General features: G+C 40.9%; 1 protein-coding gene across 1 annotated transcript in view; it reads right to left on the bottom strand.

Moving 5' to 3' along the window:
• HSD17B12 (hydroxysteroid 17-beta dehydrogenase 12) overlaps positions 1–23,952 on the bottom strand; it is a 114,189-nt gene that overhangs the window by 17,944 nt on the left and 72,293 nt on the right. Inside the window, exons 4-7 of the mRNA XM_061610825.1 lie at positions 23,355–23,465; positions 18,755–18,819; positions 16,089–16,133; positions 6,657–6,691 (exon numbers count right to left, since the gene is read on the bottom strand). Of these exons, the coding sequence (XP_061466809.1) occupies positions 6,657–6,691; positions 16,089–16,133; positions 18,755–18,819; positions 23,355–23,465 (256 nt within the window). The remainder of the gene's footprint in view (positions 1–6,656; positions 6,692–16,088; positions 16,134–18,754; positions 18,820–23,354; positions 23,466–23,952) is intronic.

The following is a 23,952-nucleotide window of genomic DNA, read 5'->3' as shown; positions in this document are numbered from 1 at the left end:
GAATGGATGTGAACAATTATTTGTAACATGTTCTGCAAAATGACTGCAATAGGCACTAATGCGGCTAAGTTCAAGCTTCTAGTTTTTGTGTACAAAGCCCTATACCACATGGGACCAGGATACCTGAAAGACTGTCTTATTCCTTATATACCCAGTCAATCATTGTGCTCTGCAGGTGAGGGCCTCCTGCAGATTCCATCTTATGAGGGGGGTCCATTCCGCACAACATAGCAAACGGACCTGTAGTGTAGTGGAGCGTACCCTTTGGAATTCCCTCCTCTTAAATATTAGACAGGCACAACCTCTGTTATCTTTTTGGTGCCTACTGAAGACCTTCCTCTTTCAACAACCCTTTTAAGTACAGACCTCATCCCAGTCTGCATCTGTGCTGGAATTGCTTTTTAATATATTTTTAAACCTTTCTGTTTTTAAACCTTTAAAAAAATGTTTTTAAAGATGTGTTGTTTTAATATGTTTTTAATGGTTGTTGTGTTTTGAAGTCTGTTTTTATTATGTTTTAAAGTGTTTTTAGTGCTTTTGTTTGCAGCCCTGGGCTCCTACGGGGGAAAGGGTGGGATATAAATCAAATTAGAGTAGATCAGATTGATAGATAATGGTGTTATCATTTTCACATACTGGTCAGATTGAAGAAGGCCTTTCACTATCCAGAAGTGGTCCGCTGGACAATTCTGGACAGATGAAATGGTGTCAGAGGTAAGACTCTTCACTGTCATCACCATCCTAGAGTTGACCCTAGTACGGGATTTAAGCTTGTGTTTGATCTGATTTGTCTTGAGTCTTCTGCCATTTGTGCACCAACAGCATTCTCTTTCATTTCATTATTTCACCTCTTCAGGAAAACCAAAGGGATAGCCAAAATCTATGGATACGGAGAGGGCATTTAGGAGCAAACTGTGTCATTAGCCTGTGTCTTCTAGAGATCAATCAGGGTTACAACAGAACCAAAACAGTATATCAAATAGGAAAATCCAATACACACCAGGAATCCAATCAAATCCATGAGCCTTCAAGGGATGTGCCAATGTAATGAGTCTCTTACCTCTGCAGATGTCTCCAACAGCCCTGTTCTAGCCTGGTAATGGCAATGAAACTAATGAAGCACCCCCATCAGAAGATGAGTTATCGTAACGTGAACAGAACCCTAAAATATGTATATGCTCTGTTAAATGTGGACAGATCTCTGGCCTGATATGATCTGAGACAGACCAATGGAGGCCTTGAAGTCCTGAGCAAAAGGAACTGGAAGAGAATGACACTTTGTGTGGTGTTTGAGATTCATGTTGCTTGCCGGGCCCAATTCAAGGTGTTGGTTTTGACCTTTAAATCCCTATATGGTTTCAGCCCAGTCTATCTGATGGAGTGACTCCAGCATCATCAGCTATGCCATCCAAGATCAGCCTCAAAAGACCTTCTCTCTATCCCATCAGTCAAAACAGCCAGACTGGTGAGGACTAGAGAGAGGGCTTTTTCAATTGTGGCTCTCACCCTGTGGAACTCCCTCCCAAATGATCTCCACCATGCCCCTTCTATAATGAGTTTCCGCCGGGCCGTGAAGACCTGGCTCTTCAGGCAGGCTTTTGGGGTGGGCTAGATTTTATTATCTTGTTCCAGATTTTTAATGTTTATTGTATCTGTATGCTTATTTTGTACGTCGCCCAGAGTGGCTGGACAGCCAGCCAGATGGGCGACTAAGAAATTCAATAAATAAATAAATGATCACTTACATGAACCCATGCACCATGTATGGTAAGTAGCAGAAGTTGCTCTTTGAATGATGGAGAGAAAATGACTGAGATCATACAAAGTTTTTAAAATTAGCCCAGAGATATATGCAACAAGGCCACCACATGAAGGCCACCATGGATGTTACAAAGGTTGGGAAAATACGTATTTAAAATCCTTATTGAGAACAAAACACTTAAGTGTTTTTCTTTCTGTGGAGAACAAGAAAACTAAGTGCTGGAAATAGAAGAGGCGTTATTGTTGTGCCTTCAAGTTGATTACGACTTATGGCGACCCTATGAATCCACGACCTCCAAGAGCATCTGTCATGAACCATCCTGTTCCGATCTTGTAAGTTCAGGTCTGTGGCTTCCTTTATGGAATCAATTCACCTCTTGTTTGGCCTTCCTCTTTTTCTGTTCCCTTCTGTTTTCCCCAGCATTATGGTCTTTTCTAGTGAATCATGTCTTCTCATTATGTGTTCAAAGTATGATAACCTCAGTTTCATCATTTTAGCTTCTAGTGGTTTAATTTGTTCTAACACCCAATTATTTGTCTTTTTCGCATTCCACTGTATCTGCAAACCTGTCCTCCAACATCATATTTCAAATGAGTTGATTTTTGTCCTATCCACTTTTTTCACTGTCAAGTTTCACATCCATACATGGAGATCGAGAATACCATGGTCTGAATGATCCTGACTTTAGTGTTTAGTGATGCATCTCTGCATTTGAGGACCTTTTCTAGTTCTCTCATAGCTGCCCTCCCCAGTCCTAGCCTTCTTCTGATTTCTTGTCTCCATTTTGGTTAATGACTGTGCCAAGGTATTGATAATCCATGACAAGTTCAATGTCCTCATTGTCAACTTTAAAGTTACATAAATCTTCTGTTTTCATTACTTTAGTGTTCTTGACGTTCAGCTGTAGTCCTGCTTTTGTGTTTTCCTCTTCAACTTTCATCAGCATTCGTTTCAAATCATTACTGATTCCTGCTAGGAGTATGGTATCTGCATATCTTAAATTATTGATATTTCTCCCTCCAGTTTTCACACCTCCTTTATCTTGGTCCAATCCTGCTTTCTGTATATGTTCTGCATATAGATTAAACAAATAGGGTGTTAAAATACACCCGTCTCACACCCTTTCCTATGGGGAACCAATCGGTTTCTCCATATTCTGTCCTTACAGTAGCCTCTTGTGCAGAGTATAGGTTGCGCATCAGGACAATCAGAATCTATGGCACCCCCATTTCTTTTAAAGCATTCCATACTTTTTTGTGATCTACACAATCAAAGGCTTTGCTGTAATCTATAAAGCACAGGGTGATTTTCTTCTGAAATTCCTGGGTCCGTTCCATTATTCAATGGATGTTTGCAATATGATCTCTGGTGCCTCTTCCCTTTCTAAATCCAGCTTGGCCGTCTGGCATTTCTTGCCTCATGTATGGTAAGAGCCTTTGTTGTAGAATCTTGAGCATTACTTTACTTGCATGGGATATTAAGGCAATAGTTCAATAATTATTGCAATCCCTGGGATCCCTTCTTTGGAATTGGGATGTATACTGAATACTTCCAGTCTGTGGGCCATTGTTTTATTTTCCGTATTTGTCAACAAATTTTTGTCAAAATTTAGACAGATTCAGTCTCAGTAGCTTGTAGCAACTATTGGTATGCTGTCTGTTCCTGATGATTTGTTTCTTTCAAGTATTTTAAGAGCAGCTTTCACCTCACATTCTAAAATTTTTGGTTCTTCATCATATGGTTCCTCCATGAATGAATCTGTCATCCTTGCATCTCTTTTATAGAGTTCTTCAGTGTATCGCTTCCATCTTCCTTTTATTTTATCTCGGTCAGTAAGTGTGTTTCCCTGTTGATTATTCAACATCCCTACTCTTGGTTTAAATTTCCCTTTCATTTCTCTAATCTTTTGGAATAGGGCTCTTGTTCTACCTTTTTTGTTGTCCTCTTCCATTTTCTATACAGTAACTATTGTAATAGTTTTCTTTTTCCCTAAGTACTAGTTGCTGTATGGTTGCATTTCATGTTCTGACCCTGTTTCCGTCTCCTTTTGCTTTCCTTCTCTCTTTAACCAGTTTTGTCAGTCATCTATTGAGGTCTTTCTCTCTTTTTAACTAGACATATTTTTTTTGCATTCTTTCCTGATAATGTCTCTGACTTCAATCCATAGTTCTTCTGGTTCTCTATCAACTAAGTTTAAAGCCTCAAATCTGTTCCTTATTTGATCTTTATACTCTTCTGGGATGTTATTTAAATGGTATTTTGGCGTTATGATTGATTTGTTCTTCTTCTTTAGCTTTACTCTGATTTTTGATATTACCAGTTCATGATCTGTACCACAGCCTGCTCCTGGTCTTGTTTTTGCTGAAAGCATGGAGCTTCTCCATCTTCTGCTACCAATTATATAATCACTTTCATTCCTATATTGACCATTTGGTGATGTCAACGTGTAGAGTCATCTTTTTGGTTGCTCAAAAAATGTGTTTGCAAGAAACAAATTATTGGCTTCACAGAATTCAATAAGTCTTTCTCCTGCTTCATTTCTATCTCCTAAGCCCCATTTCCCCATAATTTCTAGTTCTTCTCTGTTCCCTGCTTTTGCATTCCAATCTCCCCATGATTATCAGAACATCTTGTTTTGGTGTGTGATCAATTTCTTCTTGTACCTCTGCACAAAATCATTTCAACTCCTCCTATTCTGCATTTGCCGTTGGAGCATAGACTTGGATGATGGTTATGTTAATAGGTTTCCCTTGAAATCTCATTATTACTTGCTAAGACCTTGTGTTATAGCTCCTAATGGCTTTTACTAAATCACTTCTCCCTATTAAAGCAACCCCATTTCTTCTTAATTTCTCATTTCCTGCATAAAATATTTTGTAGTTACCTGATTGAAAATGTCCCATTCCCATCCATTTTAATTCACTCACACCAAGTATTATAATGTTGATGCGTTCCATTTCTTGCTTGACAATTTCTAACTTTCCCTGGTTCATGCTTCTCACATTCCATGTTCCTACTGTGTACGTCATACAACTGTGGACTCTCCTTTAGCATCTGTGCACATCAGCCTCTGGGCTTCCATTCGGCTTTCTACCAGTGGCGTCATTAGTCACAGTGCTACCTGTACTTTGTCCACCGTTCTTCCCCAGTAGCTCGCCGAGTGCCATCTGACCTGGGGGTCTCATTTTCCAGCACTATCTCATGATGCATTTTGGATACTTTATTCATAGGGTTTTCATGGTAAGAGGTATTCAGGAGTAGTTTACCATTGCCTTCCTCTGAGTCTAGATGCATCTGAGTCTGGTGTCTCAGCTTTGACCATTCTGCCTTGGGTGACCCTGCTAGGAGTCTAGCATTTTGGTCTACACTCCTGATGGCATTGCTCTCAACTTCTTCGGCACTCTCAACCCCCCTCACCAAGTTAAGGTGTGCATCCTAGAGAAGGAGGAGAGGCATTACTGACCATAATCATCTCATGTGCAACATGCAAAATATTGAGTAATTTAGAAAACTTGTATCATCTAAAATGTTGGATACTTCAACAACTCTTGATCATCCTTGGCTCTTGGGAAGGATAGTGTGCCATCATCTACAGGAAGTGAACAGAGGATCTCTGCTGTATTATGCTTAGGAGCTACAACAAGTGGTATGGCAGGGTTAAACTGGATGCTAAAAACTACTGCACTCTCAGAGAAGTTCTGAGCAAGTGTCAGGCATGACATAAACACATATAAGAGAAAACATATAAAAGGGCATTGAACTATCTGCAACAACTATGGTTGAAGTAAAGATATTAATAAGTTTGTGAAATATACATTAGCAATTATTTGAACTGTAGATTGAGTCATTGCTAGTGAGTAAAAGAGGGTGGATAGAATTCATATGGAGGCAAGTGGAAACCCCATCATGAATGAAGATTGAAACAGATGAGTTTGGGTGACAAGATGGATCACCAGCAGTGAGACTCAGCATGTGCCTCAACTGAGCAAGGGGGAATGATCCCTGTAGAAGGGGGTGGTGAACCTGTGGCTCTACAGATGTTATTGGACTCCAACTGCCATCACCCAGCATGGCAAATGGTCAGGGATGATGGGAATTGTACTCCAGCAACATCTGGAGGGCCGCAGGTTCCCCATTTTTGCCGTGGAAGAATCCTGGAAAGATGGAAGACAATTTTTAATTTTGAGTAAGACATGGTGCTGCAAACCACCATTATGCCAGACTAAAGCAGGGTAAGGAAGACACTGCTGGCAGGGTGTCTTTTTGAGTCTCTTCTTTTAATCCACTTGGAAGGAACTGAGGAAGTGACAGTTTAACATTTTCAGAAGGACTACCTGTCTCATGTAGCAGTTAAATGACTGGGAAACCCCAACAGGAGTTCTGTATGTCTTGTTGTAATACCATTATAGAAGAATGTATTGTAGGTGACAAACACTGAAATGTTATTCCAGGAGCCTCCTGCTTTTGTTCACACACTTTCCTCAATTTCCTACCTGCAATGTAACTAGAGATTGTTCTCTATACCCATTTTGCTTCCAGTGACTCAAAATGGCTTAAAGAAGGTTATTCCCAGGAACATCCCAGTAGCCATAGCCACCCCCACAGAATTGCAGCTTGTTGAGTTCGCACTGATGAGTCAGAGGGGTTTTTAAAATTCCATTTTAAAAGAAATCACCACAACAGTGAAGGCAAAAGGGAAAATAAAAAAGGGAATCAAGTGTAGATAGGCTTCCACTTCTGATGATTCATGCACCCAAAACCATGACTCACATGGCATTACTTTGCCACTAAAACATGGAGGCCAGGCTGATTAGTCATAGTAATGAATTTTTCAAAGAAAGGATTCTCCTCTATAAATAATTATGACTGTCTGGATAGTATTTGTGTGACTCACCTTTCCAGCATGCCGGGCAGCACCAATCGTGTCATCTGAAAAAATAAATAAGAAACAAAACCTGGTGACTGAGTGGGATGCAGACACCAGACTGAGGGAAGCCTCTCTGCTTCCTCATAAAGAAGCCGACCCCTCTTCACCTCAAAATAGTCTAGGAGAAGTGAAGGCCTTCATTTGTAGAAGCAGCATATTTTTATTTTTTAGCATCACTTGATTCTTCCACAAAGCATGTGCAGTGAATCAGACAAATTCATCTGCACGTGCTATTCCACACATCCCTAGTCTGCTCTCCTTTCTCATTTGCACTGCTCAGCACTATTTATCAGGGGCTTCTAAATATCTTGGTGGAATTACAACCAAATGTCCTGGATCTCATAATACTGGATCTAGGCACTGATTACCTTCTGATTTTTGGTAAAGGTATAAGAATTTTAGTTAAACCACCACCATACCGCCAAATTCAAATGATGGCAGCAAGGTACTGTGTTTTAAAGGCAGAAGGAGAAACCAGGTGCTCTGTTAGCTCCATTCTAACAGATTCTATAATTCTTCTTAACAGAGGCACCAGCAAAGTTCTCCTGAGCCAGGCTTGGATAAAAAATGTGGGTGGGCTCATAAAAGCCTGCCTCAAACTAGAGGCAAGTTCTTAGAACACATGGACCAAAACCTGAGTTAGAGAATTCCTGCTGCCTTTTCCTCACTGTCCCCAAATTTCTTCCCAGAAGGCCTCCATAAAACACTGTCCCCTGCCTTTATTTACCTGCTAATCAGCAGTGGTAAGTGGGTGTAGGGATTTTATTGCTTCCCTCCTGGTGGTTGCTGCATTGTGGAACATGATGCCAAGGTGCAAAGCCTGGGGCACCATGGAAAACTACACCAGCAGCTTTCAGGAGAAGACCTTGTTCCATGACCCCTCTGATGTTTTGTGTCCAAACTTATTGTCTCCCAGAACACCAGGACAAAGGGGGGGGACACCTCAACTGCCTCTTTTCCCAATGTTGCTGTTTGATGGTAAGTAGAAGGGAGATGGCTCAGAAAAAATGTTCAGAGTTGTTCTAATTTATTTTCTTAACAACTTGGATCACTTCTGATTTAATCCAAGGAGTCCCTCTCTCACCCTTCTCTACACAAAAGCTTATATGTGATCATATTTATGTTTGTGTGTAAAAATTTATTTATTTATTAAATTTATATCCCACCCTTACTCCCAGAAGGAGACCAGGGAGGCAAACAAAAACACTCTAAAACATCTTTAAAAACATATCAAAACAAAACATCTTTACAAACATCTAAAAAGCAATTCCAACAGATGAAGACTGGGATAAAGTCTCTACTTAAAAGGCTATTTGAAAGAGGAAGGTATTCAATAGGTGCCAAAAGATGTTGCCTGTAATATTTAAGGGGAGGAAATTCCAAGGGTAGGTGCCACAACACTAAAGGTCCACCTGCTACGTTGTGTGGAACGGACCTCCTGATAAGATGGTATCCACAGGAGGCCCTCGCTTGCCGAGCACAGTGATTGTACAGTTGAGTATACATATTATTGCCAGATTTTTTTCCACTATCATAGATGGTTACAAAAATATTTGGCTGAAAAATGTTAGCCATGGAAATATCTAAAGTTGTAATTTTATACAGCCTTACATGGGAGTAAATCCTATTGAACATGATGGAACCTTTTGTCCAAGTAAGCATGCACAGGATTGTGCTGTAGGTTCTACAGAATTTGGGGAAGCCACAATACCTCAAGTGTTAGCAAGAACCAAGTCTTGTCCAGAATTTAAAAAATGGGAATTGGAATGTGAACATGTTAACAAGAGAATGGGGGAACATATTGGTTGCCATTTCTATCGAGTAAACAACATTTAAACCAGCAAACCTAATTCTAGCATTAGATCTACAGTATTATCTCATTTTCATAGGTGGGGCTTAAATCACACTTAAGATGCTGATTTTGCTGTTTAGCAGAAAGAAATGTGAATTAAACAATGAGCAACCATTAGTTTGTTCCTGTCAAAGGAGGCCTACTTATTTACACTACCCCAAAGACAGAACCAATAGCTATTAATCAATCAAGTCTGACATTTCTGGTTTTAAAAGGTATGCTTCCACTGGAAGAGAGATTAATAGATTATTTGTTACAGATAATCAAGTGCTAACTTCTATCTTGAAATTTAAAAGCAGATTGTCCAGCCAGCTTTAATAGTGATCTCAATTCTCCACATACATAAGAACATAAGAACATAAGAAGAGCCTGCTGGATCAGGCCAGTGGCCCATCTAGTCCAGCATCCTGTTCTCACAGTGGCCAACCAGGTGCCTGGGGGAAGCCCGCAAGCAGGACCCGAGTGCAAGAACACTCTCCCCTCCTGAGGCTTCCGGCAACTGGTTTTCAGAAGCATGCTGCCTCTGACTAGGGTGGCAGAGCACAGCCATCATGGCTAGTAGCCATTGATAGCCCTGTCCTCCATGAATTTGTCTAATCTTCTTTTAAAGCCGTCCAAGCTGGTGGCCATTACTGCATCTTGTGGGAGCAAATTCCATAGTTTAACTATGCGCTGAGTAAAGAAGTACTTCCTTTTGTCTGTCCTGAATCTTCCAACGTTCAGCTTCTTTGAATGTCCACGAGTTCTAGTATTATGAGAGAGGGAGAAGAACTTTTCTCTATCCACTTTCTCAATGCCATGCATAATTTTATACACTTCTATCATGTCTCCTCTGACCCGCCTTTTCTCTAAACTAAAAAGCCCCAAATGCTGCAACCTTTTTTCGTAAGGGAGTCGCTCCATCCCCTTGATCATTCTGGTTGCCCTCTTCTGAACCTTTTCCAACTCTATAATATCCTTTTTGAGATGAGGCGACCAGAACTGTACACAGTATTCCAAATGCGGCCGCACCATAGATTTATACAACGGCATTATGATATCGGCTGTTTTATTTTCAATACCTTTCCTAATTATTGCTAGCATGGAATTTGCCTTTTTCACAGCTGCCGCACACTGGGTCGACATTTTCATCGTGCTGTCCACTACAACCCCGAGGTCTCTCTCCTGGTCGGTCACCGCCAGTTCAGACCCCATGAGCGTATATGTGAAATTCAGATTTTTTGCTCCAATATGCATAATTTTACACTTGTTTATATTGAATTGCATTTGCCATTTTTCCGCCCATTCACTCAGTTTGGAGAGGTCTTTTTGGAGCTCTTTGCAATCCCTTTTTGTTTTAACAACCCTGAACAATTTAGTGTCGTCAGCAAACTTGGCCACCTCACTGCTCACTCCTAATTCTAGGTCATTAATGAACAAGTTGAAAAGTACAGGTCCCAATACCGATCCTTGAGGGACTCCACTTTCTACAGCCCTCCATTGGGAGAACTGTCCGTTTATTCCTACTCTCTGCTTTCTGCTTCTTAACCAATTTCTTATCCACAAGAGGACCTCTCCTCTTATTCCATGACTGCTAAGCTTCCTCAGAAGCCTTTGGTGAGGTACCTTGTCAAACGCTTTTTGAAAGTCTAAGTACACTATGTCCACTGGATCACCTCGATCTATATGCTTGTTGACACATTACTTATGTACCCAAAATGGCACTCCCCAAGAATAAGAGAGAAGGATCAGCAGGCCTGGGTTTAAAGTAATATATAAAAAAACTTTCAAAAAAACTTAGGTAGGGAAATTCTCCTCACCCAAATCAGCCAATGAGGACTGAGCATGCTCAGGGGGTGTAGAATGCTAACTGTTGGGAGGACAAACAGAAAACCAGGTGGAACAGGGAAGAGGGTTGAATTATCTAAGAAGAGAGCATGGCTGACTGGAACACTCCACATTAACATCTGTTGCAGGTCCCACTTGTGATATAAATACTTCCACTCTCCTTAGGTCCTGGCGTATTTTATTTTACTGATTATATTGTTTTGTTTTAACATTTTGTTATTGCTTAACTACCTTGGACAAAATTGTTAAAAAGGTGGTGTAGGAATTTTAAAAATAAGTATGGAGTATGTATGGACTGCACCTATTTGCAACTCTTCCTGTGTGTGAATGTGGGAGTGTGCGGTGTGTGTTGTGAGTAAGTGCTTGGGAATGTGGGAGTGTATGCTGTGTGGGGTGAGTAGTGTGTGTAGGTGCTGTGTATGTAAATCTAGGTTTGTATTATGTGCCTGGGAGAGAGGATTCAGAGCCAAGTGGGAAGACTTGAGGGGGCCCCAACTGGTGTAGTGCCAGATCGGTACATAATAAAATCTCCCTCATCCATGATTTAATTGTGGATGAGGCTGCCGATCTGGCATGTATAACTGAGACCTGGGTGGGCGAGCAGGGAGGAGTTGGCCTCTCCCAGCTGTGCCCACCGGGATACTCGGTTCAGCATCAGGGTAGATCTGAAGGTCGGGGAGGGGGGGTTGCTGTGGTCTATAGGAATTCTATCCCCCTCTCCAGGCACCCTGTCCATGTTACTACTGGTCTGGAATGTTTGCATCTTGTGTTGGGTCAGTGGGACAGATTGGGGATTCTGTTGGTGTACCGCCCACCCCACTGCCCAACGGACTACCTAACTGAGCTGACAGAGGTAGTCTTGGATGTACTGCTGAGATCCCCCAGACTGATGATGCTGGGGGATGTCAACATCCATGCCGAGGCCGCCTTATCTGGAGCGGCTCAGGACTTCATGGTTTCCATGACAACCATGGGGCTGTCCCAATATGTTACTGGCCCAACACACGTAGCAGGCCATACTCTAGATCTGGTTTTCGCAACTGGACATGGAGATGATGATCTGATGGTAGGGAGTTTTACATCTGTCCCTCTGTCATGGACAGATCATCACTTGTTGAGGTTTAGACTTACAGCGGCTGTTCCCCTCTGTAAGGGTGGGGGATCTATTAAGATGGTCCGCCCCCAGAGACTTATGACTTCTGATGATTTTCAGAGGGCTCTGGGGAGTTTTCCGGCTGATAGGGCTGGCGCTCCTGTCGAAACCCTGGTTGAACTGTGGAATGCAGAAATGGCCGGGGCAGTTGACACGATTGCTTCTGCGCGCCCTCTCCTTTGTAGAGCTCATGCAGCTCCATGGTATACTCCGGAGCTGAGAGCGATGAAACAGTATAGGAGACGGCTGGAGTGCAGATGGAGGCAAACTCCTGATGGATGCAATCATGCACTGGTAAGTGCCTATACTAAGTTATACTCAGAGGCAATAAGGGCAGCAAAAAAGCAATATTTTGCTGCCACTATTAAATCATCTATTTGCCGTCCAGCGGAGCTCTTTAAAGTTGTCCGTGGGCTATTGTCTTCTGGCCCTAGGGACTTGGTGGAATCATCTGAGGCCCGCTGTAATGAATTTGCTAGGCACTTCCAGGATAAAATCTTTTGCATCCGTCGGGACTTAGACTCCAATATTACAGCAGTTGAATCGAATGAGGTATCCAGAGCACGGCTTTGTCCTGATTCTTTGGATGAGCTTCAGTTGGTACAGCTTGAGGACGTTGACAAGGTGCTTGGATTGGTGCGTGCAACCACTTCTAAGTTGGACCCTTGCCCCTCTTGGCTAATAAAAGCTAGCAGGCATGGAACAGCAGGCTGGGCCAGGGAAGTGATAAATGCCTCATTGCGAGAGGGAGTGGTCCCTAGCTGACTGAAAGAGGCGGTGGTAAGACCACTTCTGAAGAAACCGTCCTTGGACCCAGAAAATCTTAACAATTACAGGCCGGTAGCAAATGTCCCATTCCTGGGCAAGGTCCTCGAACGAGTGGTTGCCAGCCAGCTCCAGACACTCTTGGATGAAACCGATTATCTAGATCCATTTCAGCTGAGTTTCAGGCCTGGTTTTGGTACGGAGACAGCCTTGGTCGCCCTGTATGATGACCTTTGTCGGGAGAAAGACAGGGGGAGTGTGACTCTGTTGATTCTCCTTGATCTCTCAGCGGCTTTTGATACCATCGACCATGGTATCCTTCTGGGGAGACTCGCTGATTTGGGAGTTGGTGGCACTGGTTGGCAGTGGTTCCGCTCCTACTTGGCAGGTCATCTCCAGAAGGTAGTGCTTGGGGAGCACTGCTCGACACCCTGGGTCCTCCAGTATGGGGTTCCACAGGGGTCAGTTTTGTCCCCCATGCTTTTTAACATCTATATGAAGCCCCTGGGTGCGTTGTCATCAGGAGTTTTGGAGTGCGTTGCCATCAGTATGCTGATGGCACGCAGCTCTATTTCTCCTTTTCATCTTTCTCAGGTGAGGCTGTCAATGTACTGAACCGTTGCCTGGCTGCGACAATGGACTGGATGAGAGCTAATAAACTGAGGCTTAATCCAGACAAGACCGAGATGCTGTTAGTGGGAGGTTCTCCGGACCGGATGGTGGATGTTCAACCTGTTCTGGATGGGGTTACACTCCCCCTGAAGGAGCAGGTTCATAGTTTGGGAGTTCCTTCAGAACCTTCACTGTCACTTGAGGATCAAGTAGCCTCGGTGGCACGGAGTGCCTTTTACCAACTTCGTTTGGTGGCCCAACTTCGCCCCTATCTGGATAGGGATGACCTCGCTTCAGTTGTCCATGCTCTGGTAACCTCTAAACTAGATTACTGCAATGCGCTCTATGTGGGGCTGCCTTTGAAGACGGTTCGGAAACTGCAGCTCGTGCAAAATGCAGCGGCCAGACTGATAATGGGGACCAGGCGGTCCGAACATATAACACCGATTCTGGCCCGCTTGCATTGGCTGCCTATATGTTTCCGGGCCCGGTTCAAGGTGCTGGTTTTAACCTATAAAGCCTCATACGGCGCGGGACCACGGTACCTGATGGAACGCCTCTCCCGATATGAACCTTCCCGTACGCTACGCTCAGCATCGAAGACCCTCCTCCAGGTGCCTACTCAGAGGGAGGCTCGGAGGGTGGCGACAAGAAAGAGGGCCTTCTCAGTGGTGTCCCCCGAATTATGGAGTAGTCTTCCTGATGAGGTACGCCTGGCGCCGACATTACTATCTTTTAGGTTAAAACTTTCCTCTTTTCCCAGGCATTTTAGTATGTGTAAAAATGTTTGTTTTTAAATTTAAATTTTAAGCTTTTAAAATCTGTTTTAAATATGTGTTTCATTGTATTTTATTGTATTTTATATTGATTGTTGTGAACCGCCCAGGGAGCTCCGGCTATGGGCGGTATATAAATTTAATAAAATGAAATGAAATGAAAATGAATTCCAACTTATAGCGACCCTATGAATAGGGTTTTCATGGTAAGCGGTATTCAGAGGGGGTTTACCATTGCCTCCCTCTGAGGCTGAGAGGCAGTGACTGGCCCAAGGTCACCCAGTGAGCTTCATGGCTGTATGTCTCCCAGTTCGTAGTCCAACACTTAACCACTACACCACACTGGCTCTCATAAAAAAATTAAGTATGTCTGAAACTGCTAATTTCTACCAAGGATGTGAATGTTTCCCAGCCACCCCCAGTTCTAAAATTCTGCATCACAGAATGCTAAAGTGAGCATTCAATCCACTACTGCCTCTGTAAGTCTCACTGACATTAACTGAGGTGGTCTGGCAGCAGTCCTTTTTTTTTTTAACTGGATTGTGCTGCCAGGTCTAAAGAAACCACTGGTATTATAATGGAAGGCAAGTGTTGAGACAGACTGGGAACAGCCATTTTGTACGTATTTTACATATTATCCTATCCTATACAATTTCCTTGCCAGTTTAAGGGCACTCTCTTCAAATGTTTTCTTTGTTAAAGGACTATCTATTTAAGCTTCATGTTTCACTATATGCTATCTACATATTTAACGCCAGCTATCTCATGACCATTTCTGCACACCAAATGGTGTCGTGTTACTCATGTGGCCCAAGAGCTGTATTTGGACCCAGGACATTAACATTTCCACAACAGAATAACTCACAGTAAGCACCACCTTAAAATGGGACTGAAAATGACTTATGAGAAGTTGCATCAACGAACAAACTTGTAAAGCAATTTATATATTGGAAGTGCTATTCCTAATGCCACCTTTTACAACTATTATGTTCAACTTTTTTTTAAAAAAAGCTGTTAATCTCCACCTGAGGAATTGGTACATTGTAGGGAAAGGGAAGCCTAACTACGTAAAGATAAATATGACAAATATAAAAATATTTCCTGCTTATTAACAACCACTTACAGCCTTTCAGTTAAGCATTTTCATGTGGTAATTGGCTCAACCATGAAATCACAGTTGGGAGGGCAATCAAGAACTCATGACTGCCTCATATGAAGTGTCCACCTGAAAAATCTCAGAAAGGCTCCTGCTGGGAGGAAGGGCGGGATATAAATCAAAATAAATAAATAAAATCAAAACTGTGAGCTTGGAACTCTGAGTGTTTGCACTGCAAATCTATGGTTATGATCATCAGTAGGAGTCCTTCCTAACTTCATATTCTATGGAGGAAAAAAGAGATGCCAGGAAGATTGCTTTAGAAATTATATTTGTTCTTCAGATTATCCAAGATTGTTATTTAAAAATGAACATTGTGACCAACAGAATAAAAGCTTTTGCCCAGAGCTGGGCCCCTCACCAGGTTTGAGGGGGTCTTCAACAGAGTGCTCTCTGGTGAGGCCTGGTGGCCTTACTTGGTAGTGGCAGGCAGGAGGCAGCAGCGCTCTAATGAATCCAAGACAGCTCAGAGTCACTAGTGACATTTCCTATAGTGCCCCAGAGCACCCTCAATGTGGTGTCACTCCATGGCACTATAGGAAACTTAATTAGTGGTTCCAAGTATCCTATAGCAGGTGTCAACAATGAAGCCTGCTTGAGCTCCAGCAGCTGCCCAAGGATGTCGACATTTGCCCTGCTTTCGACTACGTTCATACTGTGTTATATTTTGAATTCAATAAATTCTCAAGTAATTCTTAACACTTGTGATTAGGAACAACATCTATGCTACTACAGGAGCTAAGTACTGTTTCCAGGGGTAATTGTATGTAGAAACAGGTAATTACCACTGTGATATCTGAAACTATTGGCTCATTATCAGTGGACATCAACAATATTGCCTTGAGTTTTTAGAAAGCAAGAGAAAGATAACTTTGTCAAACCATATCCAGCAAACGTTACTGTGTACACACTCAGACAACAGTGTCCAATTTTGGTTAACAAGTTCTCCCAAATGCAGAGTTGCTTAATTGCCTGACAGAGAACGAGTAAAGAAATTTGGGGGGGGGTATAAATGCTGCAAACGTGAAGGATTTAAGGGTAGGAGAAAGTTACAAGGTTCCTAAAAAACCCTAATAAAATCCAATGCTTGCATCCTCAAGAAGCTCTCTGCTTGTTTCTTTTCAAGATCAAAAGGCAGTGTTACCACCACCAGCCACCACTGGACACCTGTTTATAGCTGAATTACTCAATAATGGCAAGTAGTCAAAATAAAAAGGGTGTCATATCTCCCCAAAAAACTATCCAAGGTGGTACTTACCTTGCACACAGATATGACATTAATGTTTATCATCTTGTCAACTGTCTGCAAGAGAAAAAAAATCCTATAATGTACAACAGGATATCATAAACTCCTGATTTAAACAAGAACTGCAGCAACTGAGACATATGACATACTTCTATATGTATCAAGCTAAGTCAGGTAAGGAAGTAGGTAGCTTGTGTCTGTTATTTTTTAAATGTAAAAACTAAGATGAGAAAGGTCTCCAACTACCACATCAGCTATCCGTTTCTGTACTCATCATGGAACACCAAAGAGGCATACAAAGTACCTTACTTCTGGTAATAAATGCTGTTAAGTAACTAACACTGTTCTATGTGGCAAAGAAGAGCATTGGACAATATACTGCTTTCATCTATTGCTTATTTCAGGAAAGTTGGCATCCAGTTATTGATTGAAGACAAACAGCTATTCCATGCAATTGAAAATAGCAAGAGAAATGGGGCTAATAGTAAAACTACTCCTAACAAGTCTGCTGTTGTTTTATATGCTACAACAGGAGGTGGCTAACCAAGCAACCTGACCCCAATCAGACATGCTGGAGGTATCCCCGCTGGAGGTATCCCTGCTGGTATCAGTCAGTGGAAACTCCTGTAATGGGCTGATTTGAGGGTAGGGCTGAGAGTTCAAGTCCAACACCACCTGGAAGGCCACAGGTTATGTAGCACTTTGTGCTACAGAGAGAACCATATTATTAGAAATAGCTGAATTGCTTCTTTAACTGTTGGTTCTGATCTGTTTTCAAATCTCCTTAAAGGAAGTAGAGATCATAGTAACAGTATTTCAACTGAATACTTTTAGAAATACGTTATGCCTGTACAAACACATAACATTTGACATATGCCTGAAATTTAAGGATGAGTTTTCTCAACGTAATACATATTAACATTTTATGTTTGGTAGATTCTAAGACATTATTATGCAAAATCTAACCCATGTTCATTATATTTACATACTGCATTATGTACAAATCTTACCAATTTAAATTAGTGAGATTCACATTAATATTTGGATTTGGGGGGGAACACCTTGGATATCAATATAGGATATTAATATGCAAATATATAACCAAAATATACCCAGCTACTTGAATAATAAAAAAAAAGAATCAAACCATGTGTAGACTTTAAAAAATGCTACAGACAGGGTTCGAGGAAGTATCTACCTAAAGTGACTAAGGCATGCCTGGGAGTGCAGTCATTCATAGGAATGCACTACATATGCCCTTATCATTCTACATGAAAGGTACTATCAAGTTTGCTCCCTTAGATGAATATTAATGTTTGCCCTGAACAAGGTGGGAGAAAGTTATCTATCCTATGTAGGTTTAAAACCACTCAGATATTGGTGCCAGTCACTGTACAGTAATTCTGACTACTGTGTTTTCTTAATACATTCTAAAGCAGTCAAAACAGATGTCAAGTTGAAATTTCCTTTTTCAGTATAAAACTACATTTTTTCATTATAAAACATACTGACACCCCCTCCCCCCAGAAATACAGTTCCTTTAGGAGGTAGACTTCTTACTAGATGGTAAGCCTCTGCAAACACTACCTTTGAATGGGTACAGACAGGTACAGGGGAAGAGTATAAAGGAAGTTTCCTTGTGGTCAATGATTGCAGAACAAGTGTGTCAGAGGAGGAGGCTGAGGTTGGTGGTGCAGAAAAAGGACATTAGAAAAGGAAGAGAGTAAAAGGAAAGCAAATGTCCAGGTTAGAGATGTTGCTTGGCTTCATAATTTTTTGGTTCAGAATACAAATCTTAGCAAACCATAACACTTGCCTCAAATATAAGGCAATCATGACCACCCAAGGTTCTCTGGAACTCAGATTTTAATGCAAGCTGGAGAAGAACTCCTTCCCACCATCTCCAACCTTTGACTGGGGAGTGTGACAGAATTCAATATAACTCTGATAAGCTAAGAATAAGCCTCTCTTTTCTCCATTTTTGAGAATATACTTTGGTTTACTTGAAGCCAAGCCAAGAAAAACCAAAGTGGATGGAAAGTGATTTTATTCATTATTTATTTGCCATCCCGGGCTGCTGCTGGGAGGAAGTGCGGGATATAAATCAAATAATAAACAAACAAACAAACTTGATAGCATGCTGCAATATAACCCATTTAGTACCATGGCTTATCTGGCATTGCTTGAGTACGTGTGAAATGAATGGCACAAATAACTGCAAATTTTAAGTGCTGTTAAAACAATCAAGATAATGTAAACATGAAGCAGCTGCAAAACAGAAATGGAGCAATTTCTGGTCTCAGTGACCATCATAGTAGCCTCAATCATTGATTCTTTTGTAATGTGACACTGTAGCAAAATAAACATTTCTATAAAATTGAGAGGACACCTGCCTAAACCTTGTAAGAAACAGATGTGCAAAAAAGTTAGGTGAAAACCATGCAATCAATATTTGGGAGGAAGGATTTAGGTATGATGACAACCTGAATCCTTTGAATTAGGATTTCATAGTCATTGTGAACCTTTAATATTTAGTAGAAAGCACTGTTTTTGCTACCAAATTCTACCCATTTTTTAAACCATGATTGTGTAGTTAACACATCAAAACCTGTGCTTAATTTTTTACAAGGCTATTTTAAATTTTTTTTAAAGACAGGTAAGAAGAAGACAGTACTTACTTTATCTAGATCCGGAATCTCAAGGAAGTATTCAGGATAAGAATATGAAGTACCCACGTTGTTCACTGAAACAAATATATTTTATTGGGATATGTTCACACAGGGTACGACATTCTGAAATTAAATTTGTGCATCACTCTGTTCAGATTTTAAATAATCTGAATAAGCTTGATACCTGAACTCGTAGGTGGTAATAACTATTGACACTTGAGATTGTGAGTTCTTCCAAGTTCCTTACAATATTAACAGGCTTTTGAGGTTGATCTCTACGTTTCTCCCTGCCCGGGAGAAATTTCATCAGTCAAAAAAAAAAAAATGTTCTGACTGATTTATATCTGAATAAGCTTCTTGTGAGGTGGGAGCCCGTCTCAAAAGCAGGCACAAGCGAAGTCACCCTTCCCGGAAGTCCCAAGTTCCTTACAATATTAATAGGGGCAGAGAAGAACACTGAACTGGAAAGGAAAAGCTACACAACTCATTCTATTAAAGGCAACTCCATACATGACAGATAGAATTAAGACTAATTGGGCTTTCGGATTATCTAATAACCCATGGTTTTATCTCTGACTACACATCAGAATCTGATCCTCATTTTCCAGTTTCGATGTAATGGGAAACTGGGCTTTCACAACCCCAGAACTCTTTCAATGTGTGGGAACAATGCCAATTTTTGGTTTAATAATCTTATTATATTGAGACTGTTACATCAAAACCATGCACTAAAAGGCAACACAAATAATATTTAAGAGAACTCTAAAAGCAATACCTTTTTTTCAGAATTGGCATGGTATACATGCTTTAGCATAAGAAGTTTGGTCAGTTCTTAACATTCAAATCTGTTTAAGGTATCACAACTCTAATGTTGAAAACTGTCCTGTAAATTTTAATTTCATATTCATCTTGTGATTATTTCAGCGATTAGACTTTAGAACTGAATTGAACAATTAAGCAACAGTATTCAGGAAGAAATGCTAATATACAGTTTTAATACTAAATATTTAATACCTTCATGTCTACATAGTTTAGATTTTTTACAAGCAACTCTAAAATTAAGAATTGATATTTCATTACAACTATAAGCAACATTCAAGCTACTATTTGCAAATCAGTATTTCCTGTTATAGTATCATCTACTATTCCCATATACGTGGCTGTAAATAGATTTGATCTCTACTTTTTCCACCCCATTTTGCAAAACCTTTCTTCATAGTATTCCTTCATCTTTGCTTTGCCTTTTCTGCATGCGTATCTCCATTGAATACAAACTTTCCACTTCACTCTTTCTATGATACAGAGGGATAGTTTATTTCTTGGTGATTTCATAGAGCATGCAAAACTATTAGAAATGAGTAATGTCCATTATATAGCTACCACTTAGATCAAGTTCTCATAACATTTCACACATGTACACATGACCTTACAATACTAGCAGTTAACATTCTAAGTTTCCAATTATGAACTGTATCACAGCATCTATTGTGATCCTGCTTATCAGAAATGTTTGTGGAATAGGTATCTGGGGGTACAGTGAGTAATTTTAAGAAGAACGTCATCTACTAGGGGCAGTATTCTTTCCACAGGCTGAAATCAGATCATCATCAGTACATTAGATGGCAGCATAAACCAACACACTGTACTTGCACTTTGGAAGCAGTGTTTGAAGAATTTTGCGGGGAGGATGAAGAGGGAGACTTGCAAGAATAGTGCAGGAGAAATCTCATTAATGGCAATATTATTATATTAGGCATTCTAAGTTTTACCAACAATTACTTGATTTTTGAAAATGTACTTTTGCTGCTGTGTTACTCAGCGGTCCATTACATACAGATTCGTCAAATCTAATTGTTCCATAACACTGTTTTCACACTCTTTCTATCTGTGAAATTGCCCTCCTCCTGTCACCTCCCAGCAATTGGCAGCACATGAAATTTACTGAACATTGTTTAAATCTAATTTTTCAATGAAGCAGTTTATCGTAGACAAGTTTTATTATCAGACCTACCACTCACATTAACATATACCCTCTGATACCTCAGGGAAAACTTCCCACCATCTCCCAAAGTGCAGAGAGTGTTGGGAAGATCTAAATTAATTTTAACCGCTAGGATAACTTGCCCACCTATAGTCTGAGAGCATGTCAGGGGTAAATGTTATGGAGGCTACTGTTTGGCACCATGGGAGCTGTCCTGTGGTGTTTTGCAGGGTTCCATCTTGTCCCTCATGCTATTTAACATCTATGTGAAGCAGTTGGAAGCTGTCATCAACAGACTTGGAGTGAGGTATCATCAATATGCAGATGACACCCAGCTCTATCTCTCTGTTCCATTTGAATCGGGAGAGGCAGCTGAGGTGCTAGACTGGTGCTTGGAGGCAGTCATGGGCTAGATGTGAACCAACAAACTGAGGCTAAATCCTGAAAAGACAGAGGTGTCCTGAAAAGACAGAAGTGTCCAGAGTTCTTGTCCAGGAAGCTGGGAAGATAGCCTGTTCTGGATGTGGTTGCACTCCCCTTGAAGGAGCAGGTCCACAGAGTGGGAGTAGTCCTGGATCCAACATAGTGACTGGAGGCTCATGTGGCCTCAGTGCCTAGGAGTGTCTTTTTCCAGCTACAGCTGGTTTACCACCTGCAGCCCCCTTTGGACAGAGATGACTTGGCCACAGTATTTCATGCTCTGACAACTTCCAGATTGGTTAATTGCAATGTGCTCTGTGTGGGGCAGCCCTTGAAGACAACTCAAAAACTTCACCTGGTCTAAAATGCAGCAGCAGATTACTGACGTGGGTTCCCTTTAGATCTCATATAACCCATTTTAAAATAGCTGCACTGGTTGACAGTTCATTTCTGGGCCTAATTCAAGGTACGCATGTTAGTGTTTAAAGCCCTAAATGACTTAGGTCCCAAATATCTGAAGACCACTTCCTTCCCTACAGACCATGTATTCATACCATGCATCTCTCACCAGCAGTGTCCAAATTGGTTCCCCACTTGACTGCATAGCTGACGGAGGCAGTAACAGAGCAGTTCCAGTTTCACACAAAATTATGTACAGTGCCACACAGAGTGGCCCCATATCATACTGGATCTTGTCAGAGTGTGTGTATCCTGAACCACTGAATTATGGATAAAACACCAACACAGAAAGCAAGAGAAGGTCTTTCTCTAAGGAGTTCCGAGCAGCATACATGGAGCTATCCCATTTTAACCTCACTATGATATAGGTTGTCTGAGTAGTGACTGATCACTAAGATCAGCCAAGGGTGACTGAATAAGTGTTTGAATTCAAGTCAGTCTAACACTCTAGTCACTATGCCATGGTAGCATTCCAATATATCACCAATGAAACGTTTAACTTAGCCCAATGTAAGCAGAAAAGAATGAAAGATATGGGCTTGTATTTGACATAGTACTAAGACAATCGTTCCGTCAGCACAAGGCTTTCTCCTTGCACAACAGAACGTCCTTCCCCTCTCCTCCCCTTGTGTGCCTCCTAAATCTGTTCTGGGTTTTTTCCCAACCCTCTGGAGCAGATCTGGGGACAGTGTGCACAGGGGGTGGAAAGTCCTATGGAGCATATAGAAATCATTCTGCTTATGCAATTATTTTGTTGAATACTGCCCATGGAAATTGATTTCAGCTAATGTAAGCAGATCACTCCTCACTTCAGGGAGTTTGTGCTGGCACGGCAGAGGTAGACCATCCAATGCCCAAGCAAAGGATGTACCAACTTATTTTTCTAGCTCTTCCTCAAGCTGGTGAACAATCTAAAATAACTTGCTATCCTGTAATGTAATCTCTGCATACACCAATCCAACAAATTAATGACATCTGAATCTGGGTTCATTAATATTTGATCATTTTTCTGCAACACTGCATCAAAATAATTAAGTTTCCAGAAACAGAAATCTAGCATATTAACACTCAGTGAAGATGTGGCTTGACATTCACTTATATATTCTTCAACTCATAAATATACTCTAGTGAGAAAGGTACTCTAGCTAGAAAGGAGATAGATTGTTGAATTTTCAAATTTGTCTGAAGGGATTTCCTCAATATAGCTCAGGAGTATTCAAGACAAGCAGGAGTCTGGACAACAAGAGAGATTTCTATTAAAGTCCTCCAATCCTAGAGGAGCAATTTAATCCACTTGACAAGACTACTCACATCTGACCAGAGAGGAAAAAAAGGCTGAGACCTAGACAGTGTCATGATTATATTAGTCATAATTCAGCAGTTATACATGCATTGGAGGACAGAACAAAACAAAAATGGAAGAGGAAATTCAGAGTTAGGCTTTGAAACTGTTTTAGCCTCAGTATGTTAAACTTACTACCTGATAAAAGATACAAGAAAATGGTTACAGTGGTATGTAGACAGATGTCTAAAACATGAAGGACTTAAGATAGGAGGTAATATTTTTCATAGCTATTCTTTCATAGCTATTCGTGGTAACAATGCAAGTTTTTCCATGTCTGAACAACAAAGCTTCAAAGTTTATTCCAATAGGACCTGATGCTGTGAATTGAGTAAGTTTATCTTTCTTTGGGAGCCTAGTTTCCCAGAACATAGGAAAGAACCTGGAAATAAGAGTAAAATACAAACCTAGGATACCAATCTCAAGACCTTCCAGGCCTCCTTTTATGTTACTGTAAATAGCTTCTCGGTCTTCAAAGTCAGCTGCAATTGTTTTTGTTTCCACCTTGAACCTCTCACCTGAAATAAAGCGCACACAGACACACAGGTAAGGATGGACTATTTCAGAATATTAGCAAAAGTTTACATTAAAATTCCTTATCAAACCTCTTCTCTTAAGGACCTAATTGGTGAAAGACAGTAATAATCAACACATGGCATGCATTTAACATTATTCTTACCAGAACAAAACTACTAGCTTTTTGTTATTAAGCTCAATTTTAACTGAGCCATCTCTTATATTGGATCAAATTAAGCTCCAACAAGCACTAACCAATGGCATCATGAGAACAAAATATTCAGGTGTTTTGGCAATTGAAAGTAGTTTCCGGGTGTTTGCTAGTGACAGAGATAAGACTATGCCACCTTTAAGCAGATTCACAGAATGCAAAGCTCCTCCATACAACATGGCTTAACCATTCCTAGGATATATACAGGATATAAGAGAGAAAGCTGTACCTCCTAGCATAGCTAAAAATGTTTTTGTTCTAGCAAGCCTACCCAGGCA

The sequence above is a fragment of the Rhineura floridana genome, chromosome 2 (assembly GCF_030035675.1).
Source record: "Rhineura floridana isolate rRhiFlo1 chromosome 2, rRhiFlo1.hap2, whole genome shotgun sequence".
Classification (NCBI taxonomy): Eukaryota; Metazoa; Chordata; class Lepidosauria; order Squamata; family Rhineuridae; genus Rhineura; species Rhineura floridana.
The sequence above is the reverse complement of the archived record's forward strand: the minus strand, read 5'-3'. Positions and strand labels throughout refer to the sequence as shown.